We start from the raw sequence: 11712 nt of genomic DNA, 5'->3' as shown, positions 1-11712 counted from the left end.
ATATTTTGTTACATTTTTCACCAGTTATAGCTAATTCCTAGGATAGTGGGTCCACAGGGCCCTTCACATTGCTATTCTGGAAGTGAAAGTCTAAAGGATATTTCAATGTTAGAAAACTTAACTGTGTACTTTACTACACTAAGAAAAGCTATACAATTATACCAATATATACCAGGAAAGATTTTTGAGGATAATCATTTTACCATTTGTGATAACCAATTGTGACATCACAATGATAAAAACAGTGGGTTACTAGCAAAGTTAGATAAATGGACCAATTTAACAGAATGCAGAGCCAAGAAAAATTCCCATAAATTATAATATAAATTGGTAAAGGTAGCCTTATACATCAGGAAAAATTAATAAAATATTTTTTAAAGGTGCTAGGGAAACTAGCTATTTACATGGGATTAACAGTTTATGAAAATGTATTCATGACCTTAGGTAGGGAATGGTTCTTAAATAAGGATACAAAAATAAAATGGAAAGACTGAATTTACTATATTTTAAAACTTCCATATGATAAACATCACAAAGTAGATACATTAATATGATAATTCTCCATATTTTTATATAAAAGTTAAAGATTCAGAGGATTCAAGTTAGCGCAGTAAGAACAACTCAGGATTGCAGCTCTCAGTAAAGGCGCAGAGGGTGAGTCAAAGCCGCATTTCCAGACAGATCTTTATTGCCCACAGAAAGGGGAAATTCCCAGATGTAAGAGAGATGCGGGATGCCAGTGCAGCTGTTTCAGCTGGTGGGGCCACTTCGGCCAGCACTGCAGCACAGCGGCACTCCGCACACTCTGCACAGAACACACTGATTCGGGTGCCCTGTTAAACCAGCAATCTGAGACTTGGGAGGGCAGATTAGCATAGCCATCTGATTAAACGGGACTTGGACAGCGAGCCAGACCAGGAGACTCCTGGGAAGCGGCGTTTGAGCCCCTGCAGTGGGTCGCTCCATGGGGAATCACACAGATCCCAGTGCCCTATCAGCAGGCGACTGAAACGCTTGAGAGAGAGTCAACCGTTCAATTAAAAAAAAAAAGTGCTCTGAGGCAGGGAGCCAGGTGATCAGGCTCAGCGGGTTTCACCCCCACAAGGACAAATAAAACAGTGATTCAAAACGCTCAGGGTTGAGAGTTTCACTGCAGGCACAGCTGAACCCAGAATGGTGCAGCTCGGTGGGGGAGGGGCGTCCGCCATTACCGAGGCAATCGGCCCCTACTGAGGTACACTCCCATTGCTGATGCAGGCTGCTGTTGTCGAAACAACCCGCCACAATAGAGAGACAGGGCAAAGACCGTGGCAACAGGGCGGAGCCCATGACAGCAGGGCGGAGCCCACAGCAACAGGGCAGACCCCATGCCAGCAGGGCAGAGCCTCAGCAAGCAAATAGTGACTAGACTACCTCCTAGCTGGGCAGGAAAGCGCAACAGATACTCATAAAGAAAGCCCTAACTCCCCGAGACAGAGATCTGAGGAAAAAAAGGAGTTTTATGAGTTCTGCTGCAGCAGACTTAAATGTATCAGCCTAACAGCCCTGAATGAACAATGGAGCTCACAGCTCAGCACTTGAGCTCCTATAAAGTACAGACCGTCTCCTCAAGCAGCTCCCTGACCCCTGTATATCCAAAGAGTCACCTCAAAAAGGTGGCTCAGACTGACCTTTGATGGGCATCATTCTGGGACAAAGATAGCAGAAGAAGAAACTGGTAGCATCCCTCACTGTTCCACAGCTGCTACAGGTGTACCCCAGACAAGCAGGGCCTGGAGTGGACCTCGGCAGTCGTACAGCGGAGGAACTAGACTGGTAGAAGGAAAATGAAGTAACAGAAATACTCCATAATAAACAATCTGGGTGTTCACTCAGAGACCCAATCGAAAAGTCAGCAACTACTCAGACGACAGGTGGATAAATCCACAAAGATGGGAAGAAACCAGCACAAAAAAAAGGAAAACACCCGAAACCAAAACGCCTCCCCTCCTACAAAGGACCAAAACTCCTCACCAGCAAGGGAACAAAGCTGGACAAGGAATGACTGTGACGAAATGACGGAATCAGACTTCAGAAGGTGAGTAATGAGAAACTTCTGTGAGCTTAAAGAACATGTTCTAAATCAATGTAAAGAAACTAAGAACCTTGAAAAATATTTGACAAAAGATTCAAGGAAATGATAACAAGAATGGACAACTTAGAGAGGAATATGAATGAATTGAAGGAGCTGAAAAACAACACGAGAACTTCACGAAGCATGCACATATTTCAACAGCCAAACTGACCAAGCAGAAGAAAGAATATCAAGTCGAAGATCAACTCAATGAAATAAAACGAGAAACCTAGATTAGAGAAATAAACAGAAAAAAAAATGAACAAAGTCTACAAAAAATGTAGGACTATGTAAAGAAACCTAACCTACGTTTGAGGGTGTACCAGAATGTAACGAAGAGAATGAATTCAAGCTGGAAAATACTCTTCAGGATATTATCCAGGAAAATTTCCCCCATCTACCAAGACAGGCCAATATTTAAGTCCAGGAAATACAGAGAACACCACAAAGAAGAGCAATCCCAAGGCACATAATCATCAGATTCACCAGGGTTGAAATGAAGTAGAAAATACTGAGCGCAGCCAGAGAGAAAGGTCCGGTCACCCACAAAGGGAAGCCCATCAGACTCACAGCAGATCTCTTGGCAGAAACCCTATGAGCCAGAAGAGAGTGGGGGCCAATATTCAACACCCTTAAAGAAAAGAACTTTCAACCCAGAATTTCATATCCAGTCAAACTGAGCTTCATAAGTGAAGGAAAAATAAAATCCTTTGCGAACAAGCAAGTACTCAGAGATTTTGTCACCACCAGGCCTGCTTTACAAGAGCTCCTGAAAGAGGCACTACACATAGAAAGGAACAACCAGTACCAGCCATTCCAAAAACACACCAAATGCTAAAGAGCATCAACAAAATGAAGAAATTGCATCAACTAACGGGCAAAACAGTCAGCTAGCATCAAAATGTCAGTATCAAATTCACACATAACAATATTAACCCTAAATGTAAATAGACTAAATGCACCAACCAAAAGACACAGACTGGCAAATTGGATAAAAAACCAAAACCCATCAATGTGCTGTATCCAGGAAACCCATCTCACATGCAAGGATACACAAAGGCTCAAAATAAAAGGATGGAGGAAGGTTTACCAAGCAAATGGAGAGCAAAAAAAAGCAGGAGTTGCAATTCTCGTCTCTGATAAAATAGACTTTAAAGCAACAAAGATCAAAAGGGACCAAGAAGGACATTACATAATGGTAAAAGGATCGATACAACAAGAAGAGCTAACAATCCTAAATATATATGGACCCAATACAGGAGCACCCAGATATATAAGGCAAGTTCTTAATGACTTACAAAGAGACTTAGACTCCCACACAATAATAGTGGGAGACTTTAACATTTCACTGTCAATATTAGACAGATGAACCAGACAGAAAGTTAACAAGGATATCCAGGGCTTGAACTCAGACCTGGAACAAGCAAACCTGATAGATATTTACAGAACTCTCCACCCCAAATCCACAGAATATACATTCTTCTCAGCACCACATCACACCTACTCTAAAATTGACCACATAATTGGAAGTAAAGCACTCCTCAGCAATGCAAAACAACTGAAATCATAACAAACAGTCTCTCAGACCATAGTGCAATCAAGTTAGAACTCAGAATTCAGAAACTAACTCAGAACCGCACAGCTTTATGGAAACTGAACAACTGGCTCTTGAATGTTGACTGGATAAACAATGAAATGAAGGCAGAAATAAAGAAGTTCTTCGAAACCAACAAGAACGAAGACACAACATGCCAGAATCTCTGGGACACATTTAAAGCAGTCTCCAGAGGAAAATATATAGCAATAAGTGCCCACATGAGAAGAGTGGAGAAATTCAAAATTGACACCCTATTGTCAAAATTGAAAGAGCTAGAGGAGCAAGACCAAAAACTCAAAACCTAGCAGAAGACAAGAAATAACTAAGATCCGAGCAGAACTGAAGGAGATAGAGACACGAAAAACCCTTCAAAAACTCAATAAATCCAAGAGCTAGTTTTTTGATAAGATCAACAAAATAGACCACTAGCCAGATTGATAAAAAAGAAAAGAGAGAACAACCAAACAGATGCAATAAAAAATGATAAATCAATACAGATTCCACAGAAATTCAAACCATCATCAGTGAATATTACAAACAACTCTATGCACATAAACTAGTAAACCTGGAAGAAATAGATAAATTCCTGGACACCTGTGTCCTCCCAAGCCTAAACCAGGAGGGAGCCGAAACTATGAGTAGACCAATAACAAGTTCTGAAGTTGAGGCAGCAATTAAGAGCCTACCACACAGAAAAAGCCCAGGTCCAGATGGGTTCACAGCCAAATTCTACCAGACACACAAAGAGGAGCTGGTACCATTCCTTCTGAAACTATTCCAAATAATTCAAAAAGAGGGAATCCTTCCCAAATCATTTTATGAGACCAACATCATCCTGATACCAAAACCCAGCGGACACCCAACAAGAAAAGAAAACTTCAGGCCAATATCCATGATGAACATAGATGTAAAAATCTTCAATAAAATACTGGCAAGCTGATTGCAACAGCAAATCAAAAAACTTATTCATCATGATCAAGTAGGATTCATCCTGGGGATGCAAGGCTGGTTCAACATACGCAAGTCTATAAACATAATTCACCACATAAACAGAACCAAAAACAAAAACCACATGATTATCTCAATTGACGCAGAGAAGGCCTTTGACAAAATTCAACAGCCCTTTATGCTAAAACCCCTCAATAAACTCGGTATTGATGGAACGTATCTCAAAGTAATAAAAGCTATTTACGACAAACAACAGCCAATATCATACTGAATGGGCAAAAACTGGAAGCATTGCCTTTGAAATCCGGCACTAGACAAGGATGCCCTCTTTCACCACTCCTATTCAATATAGTAGTGGAAGTTCTAGCCAGAGCAATCAGGCAAGAAAAAGAAATCAAGGGTATTCAAATAAGAAAGGAGGAAGCCAAATTGTCTCCATTTGCAGACGATATGATAGTATACCTAGAAGACCCCATCGCCTCAGCCCAAAAACTCCTGAAACTGATAAGCAACTTCAGCAAAGTCTCAGGATATAAAATCAATGTGCAAAAATCACAAGCATTCCTATACACCAATAACACACTTAAAGAGAGCCAAATTAAGAACGAACTGCCATTCACAATTGCTACAAAGAGAATCAAATACCTAGGAATACAACTTACAAGGAACGTAAGGGACCTCTTTAAGGAGAACTACAAACCACTGCTCAACGAAATGAGAGGACACAAACAGATGGATAAACATTCCATGTTCATGGTTAGAAAGAATTAATATCATGAAAATGGCTATACTGCCCAAAGTAATTTACAGAATCAACGCTATCCCCATCAAGCTACCAGTGACTTTCTTCACAGAACTGGAAAAAACCACCATGAACTTCATATGGAACCAAAAGAGAGCCCACGTAGCCAAGTCAATTCTAAGCAAAAAGAACACAGCGGGGGGCATCACACTACTGGAATTCAAACTATACTACAAGGCTACAGTAATCAAAACAGCATGATACTGGTACCAAAACAGAGATATAGACCAATGGAACAAAACAGAGGCATCGGAGGCAACACAACATATCTACAACCATACAATCTTTGTTAAACCTGACAAAAACAAGCAATGGGGAAAGGATTCCCTGTTTAATAAATGGTGTTGGGAAAACTGGCCAGCCATGTGCAGAAAGCAGAAATTGGACCCCTTCCTGACACCTTACACTAAAATTCACTCCAGATGGATTAAAGACTTAAACAGAAGACCTGGCACCATAAAAACCCTAGAAGAAAATCTAGGCAAAACCATTCAGGACATAGGAGTAGGCAAGGACTTCATGAACAAAACACCAAAAGCATTGGCAACAAAAGCTAAAATAGACAAATGGGACCTAATCAAACTCCACAGCTTCTGCACGGCAAAAGAAACAGTCACTAGAGTGAATCGGCAACCAACAGAATGGGAAAAAATTTTTGCAGTTTACCCGTCTGACAAAGGGCTGATATCCAGAATTTACAAAGAACTCAAACAGACAGGAAAAAAACAAACAAGCCAATTCAATAATGGACAAAGGATATGAACAGACACTTTACAAAAGAAGACATATATGAGGCCAACAATCATATGAAAAAATGCTCATCATCACTGGTCATTAGAGAGATGCAAATCGAAACCACATTGAGATACCATCTCACGCCAGTTAGAATGGCGATCATTAAAAAATCTGGAGACAACAGATGCTGGAGAGGATGTGGAGAAATAGGAACACTTTTATACTGTTGGTGGGATTGTAAATTAGTTCAACCATTGTGGAAGACAGTGTGGCGATTCCTCAAGGCCTTAGAAATAAAAATTCCATTTGATGCAGCAATCCCATTACTGGGTATGTATCCAAAGGACTAAAAATCATTCTACTATAAGGACACAGGCACACGAATGTTCACCACTGCAGCACTGTTTACAATAGCAAAGACCTGGAACCAACCCAAATGCCCATCGATGATAGACTGGATTGGAAAAATGTGGCACATATACACCATGGAATATTACGCAGCAATCAAAAATGATGAGTTCGTGTCATTTGTAGGAACATGGATGAATCTGGAGAACATCATTCTCAGCAAACTGACAAAAGAACAGAAAATAAAATACTGCATATTCTCACTCATAGGTGGGTGATGAAAAATGAGAACACATGGACACAGGGAAGGGAGTACTACACACTGGGGTCTATTGGGGGAATAGGGGAGAGACAGCAGGGTGGGGGGAGCTGGGGAGGGATAGCCTGGGGAGAAATGCCAAATGTGGGTGAAGGAGAGGAAGTCAGCAAAACACACTGCCATGTGTGTACCTATGCAACTATCTTGCATGTTCTGCACATGTACCCCAAAACCTAAAATGCAATAAATAAAATAAAATTAAAAAGTTAAAGAATCACAACCAAAACGAAAAATCTATAAAAATACCTAGGAATAAGACTATTATGCAATGTGCAAGACATTTATAAAGAAAGTTATTAAAATTTCATCCAGAATATAAAAGACTTTAATAAAAAAAGGCCCATCACAATATTAATGGGAAACATTATATTAATTTTAAAGAAGTCTATTATTCTCAAATTAATGTGTAAGCAAATGCAATCCTAATCAAAAGAACACAACAATTTTACTGGAATTTAATAAACTAATTCTCGATTCAGTTGGAACAGAAAACACAAAAGAATTAGACACTGAAGAGGCGGAGAAAGGAAAAGGAACTTGCCCATGAATAGCAAAACAATGCAAAGCACCAAATGACAGTGTGAAGACTGTGGTTGGTAGAACGAACACCTGGATTGACTGTTAAGAAATAACTTAGCATGTGACGAGTTGAAAGCTGACATTTCAAACTGGTGGAGAAAAGTATATTTGTTGATCACTGGAATAACTGCCTTTTTGCTTATGTTTAGGGGAGCAATCCTAAAAGATAAGAAACCCACAGGAAAACTAGGCAAGTATAACACAAATAGGCAATGTATGGTAGAGATCTACAAATGGCTAATAAACATGGAAATATTTGATTTTATAAGTAATCAGGGAAATTCAAGTGAAAACAAGATATTTTCAATCATGAGATTGGTTAAAACAAAACAAAACAACCTACCAATACTGGTAACACTTACTGTTGTCAAGGATGGGAGGAATGAATGGGTCCTTTGGTGGAGGGTTAATTGAAGGAAGCAATTCTGCCACATCCACTGACATTTAAAATCTATATCATTAATCCAACAATTCTATGCAGGAAGAGCTATACTTACAGGAATAAAAATGTCTTGCATATAATATTAAATGAAAAGTTAGTTGCAAGATAAGGATGGTATAATCTCATTAGTATCAATTACATACATAAAGCAAACTAGTTGCTATAACAGACAGACTTCAAAAGATAGTAGTTTAACCAAGTCAGTATTTTATCTTACTCTTAAATAACAGGTCAAAGGATAGTAGTTCAAGACTGGCAAGCCAACTTCTCCTTCCTCAACACATGACTTTCATCTCTCGAGATGCCAGGTCACTACTGAAGCTCCCACTGGCCTCCCAGACAGCAAGAAACAGGAATGTCAAGGAGAGTGCATACCTTGCTTCTTTATTTAAGGGGCCAACTGGCAAGTTTAAAACTTAGATATGTGTCCACAATTAACTGTAAAGGAGGCTGAGAAGTATGGTCTTAAGTTGAGCAGCCAGACATCCAGGTAGAACTCAGAAATTTTATTAGTAAAGGAAGAATGAGAAAATGAAATTATAGCAGCAGTCTGTGTCACCTGATTCTGTAAATGCATAAGGAGTAAACACCAAACACAGGACTGTACTTAGCTGTGGAAGAAGAGCAAGACGGCGTGGGGGTGGAGACGCAGAGTATTGCTTGAACATTTTTAATAGTGATGGTATTAACATATTTAATTTTTAACAAAATTTTAAAATGCTTTATCTGTGCTGATAAAACATGTTAAACACGTTAAATCTGTCTACAATGTGCACAGCTTTTAAAGTTCCAAAAATTATATTTTTATCTAAATGAATAAATTACTCTATATCACTAAAACCATTCTACTTACAGCATTGTTTTCCATGTCCCTCCATCTGGGAGGCACAATGGCAATGTGTACGGATCTCCACACTGAGATACCACCTTCCCAAGATCATGGTACATCAGTGCAGAACTGAGACAAGAACTGGAACAATGACCATCTTGCTCTTGCTGCATTATAGCTGTTGACAGCATCTGCTTCTTGACGAGAAGGCTATACCCTGTATAGCTCAATACAGTTTATGCTTCAGAGAGTATAAATATGATGCCCAAATGCTTCACATGAGTGAACAAGGTCAGTACGTCACCCTGAGAACAAGGAAGACACAATTTCCTTATAGGCTAATGATTACAAAAATAGAAATTAAGAGCTCCCCAGAAACAAACCACTCAGTCCAAAAGAAAGTTTTGATTTCCTTCTAAGCCAAGTACTCAAGTTTACAATTTACCAGCCTGTTTAAAAATTCTTTCTATAATCTCTAAACAATGATGGCAAAGTGACAAAAATAATGTAATCATCTTCTCTTGTTATATATAAACCAAACTAAAAACAAAAGAAATAAACTATAATTTAAAAAAAAACTAGAAAATCGTAGTGGAAATCATGTAGGACACATCTCTATGAAAGAGATTCTTGGCTTAAGCAAAGTATTAGAACAGAGAAAGCAAAACCCATGTCTTCTCATGTAGTCTGGTGAGGCTCCCCGTGCTCAGACCCCTCCTCTCTGAGTCACAGGAATGAGCAGACAGATCTGGACGCAGCTGTCCACATTAAGAATAAGTGAGATATAAAGAAACAGCAGGGTAGGAGGGCAGACATACTACAGAAAAACAAGAGAGAGGAAAAAGAGCAGGCCAGAGAACACAAACCCAAGAAACAAACTGTACTGAGACAGTTACAGAAGAAATTCCAGAAATACAATGAATTTCAGAAAACAACACTTCAAAGATGAGATGATAAAATCATATTGAGAAGCAAACAAGAAAAATAAGGGAAAGAAAATAAACTGAGGATCAAAGCAACACTATCATAGAACCATAAACACATAAACAGTAGGGAGAAACAAACAGCCTTGGCTGGAAACCAAACCACAGAAACAGGAAAGCCGTTGCAGGGAATGCAAAGGCAGGCGCACAACGAAGGCAAATGGAGAGAAGACAGCCTGCCAGCCTGCAGACAGAGAGGCCAGGAGTGGTGTCACTTCATGGTAATGATGGCTGTGTCTGCTGTGGGCTGCAGTGATGTTTGTGTGCATGCACATGTGTGGTTTTTATGTACTTATTTTTGGCTTTAATTGGATTTTTTTAATGATAACACATTTTGTGACTAGAATGGAAAAATTTGCCCTTTGCTTAAAGGAAAGCCAGGATAAACTGAATACCCTACAGCTTTCCACAAATACATGTCTCGTCATTTATTATCATGCTATTTCATGCTTTACTAATAAAAATACCCACCAATTTACCAGTACCTTGAAAAGAGGATCTTTTCAAGACAATTAACATAATTAACAAACAACAGATAACAAACCTGACCTTTTTGGGTGGCAAATGATACATTTAAACATCTAAAGGCATCAAAATAATGCTGTTATCAGACATTGATGAACTAATTTACTGAACAGGTTTGACCGAATGTAAGGCCTGTTTTTAGCACCAATTTAAAAAATTACTGAGATTTCTGTCCTGCAAATTTGTAATTATGCTACCTCACAACATTTTTTCGGTAAAGGAACAAATATGCTCAGGACTGTAAGGTCCCTGATTTTATAACATAATTCAGAATTCCAAAAAAAAAATCCAAGTATTTTCTCCTTTAGTTAGCATTATTAAAACTTTTAACTTTCAGAGAAGTTTCTTCTTCCTTAGTTTTAATTCTGAGGTAGACATCATGCAAACAAACATCAAGTGCAGCTAACTTCTGTCAACAAGCATGATTATTAATAATAATAATCAGAAATGCTGTTAGAAAAAGTGACTTGAAACTTTAGGAAGCAATGTTGTTTAGCAGTATTCTGGCTTGAGTTTCCAAATTCCTTCACCACCAGAAGTTCTATGAAAAGTGCACAGATTTCTCAATAGTTCTCGGAAGACACACGACTGTGATGCAGATAACTTGGATTCAAACTCCTGCAGTATCTCCCTAGTGCTGGCCTGGCCATCAGTGTGGGCCTGGAAAGCAATGAAGTTTCTCATCTCCACCAGAAGGTCATCGTGTTCTGTGGTAGACAACGGGGCAGAAGCTTCCTGCAGGTGCCCGCTTTCACTTTCTAAACGTTCCGGCAGGATCAGATGGTTTCTAGCTCTCATTTTAGCCAAAAGTGAGGACGAAGCAAGGGCCCCAGATGAAGACTCTGCATCTTCTGCTCTTCCACTAAAATGCCCAGGGACATTATCTTTTACCTCCTTTTTCATGATGCCATCCTGGAAAAAGATGACCACTGTATTGATATACTTAATTTCTAGTTTATGCCCCATTTCCTTCCCCAAAGGCTATGAGGGGTCTCAAGACGATACACATATCAGGGTGGTAAGACTGAGACTCCACCTAATGAAAACGAAATGGAGGAGAGTCCCGTATCTAAATCCTACCACTGTTAGAGACAATTTTCTAAAAATATAAATTAATTAAAGGGAGGGCAACAAAGCCATTCCCTTAGCCACCACTGCATGGTGGTGGAAGGGAAGGCAGAGTAGTGGCTTCCAGGCAAGGTTCTAGGGAAATCTGTATCTAGGAGGCCCAGGACTGTTTTCAGTGCCTGTGGGCTTTTCCTGTGCTTCCTCTCAAATGGCCTCTGACCTGTACACTGTGGATCAGGAACAATATCATAGCTACACTTCTTTTTCTTCACTTTTAAGTCTTCTTACTCTTTCCTACCTTACATCTAATCCAAGTTAGCTTAAAAATAAATAACATGAATCTAACTCTGAAAGAGTCTCAAATCCCTTCTGCTAAAAGCACAGAACATGGGAAGTCAAAAAGGTACTCTGCTCCTACGTATGT

The 11712-nt window shown here is 39.4% G+C and overlaps 1 protein-coding gene across 4 annotated transcripts in view; it reads right to left on the bottom strand.

The window, feature by feature from the left end:
- Positions 1–479: 479 nt before the first annotated feature.
- ERCC6 (ERCC excision repair 6, chromatin remodeling factor) overlaps positions 480–11712 on the bottom strand; it is a 104514-nt gene continuing 93281 nt past the window's right edge. For all 4 annotated transcript variants that reach the window (XM_078345342.1, XM_017978911.4, XM_009009555.5 and 1 more), the window contains one exon: positions 480–11132. In XM_078345342.1, the coding sequence (XP_078201468.1) occupies positions 10713–11132 (420 nt within the window). In that variant the 3' untranslated portion in view covers positions 480–10712. The remainder of the gene's footprint in view (positions 11133–11712) is intronic.

This window comes from Callithrix jacchus, chromosome 12 (assembly GCF_049354715.1).
Source record: "Callithrix jacchus isolate 240 chromosome 12, calJac240_pri, whole genome shotgun sequence".
Classification (NCBI taxonomy): domain Eukaryota; kingdom Metazoa; phylum Chordata; class Mammalia; order Primates; family Cebidae; genus Callithrix; species Callithrix jacchus.
Note: the sequence above shows the minus strand (reverse complement) of the source record. Positions and strands in the feature narration are given on the sequence as shown.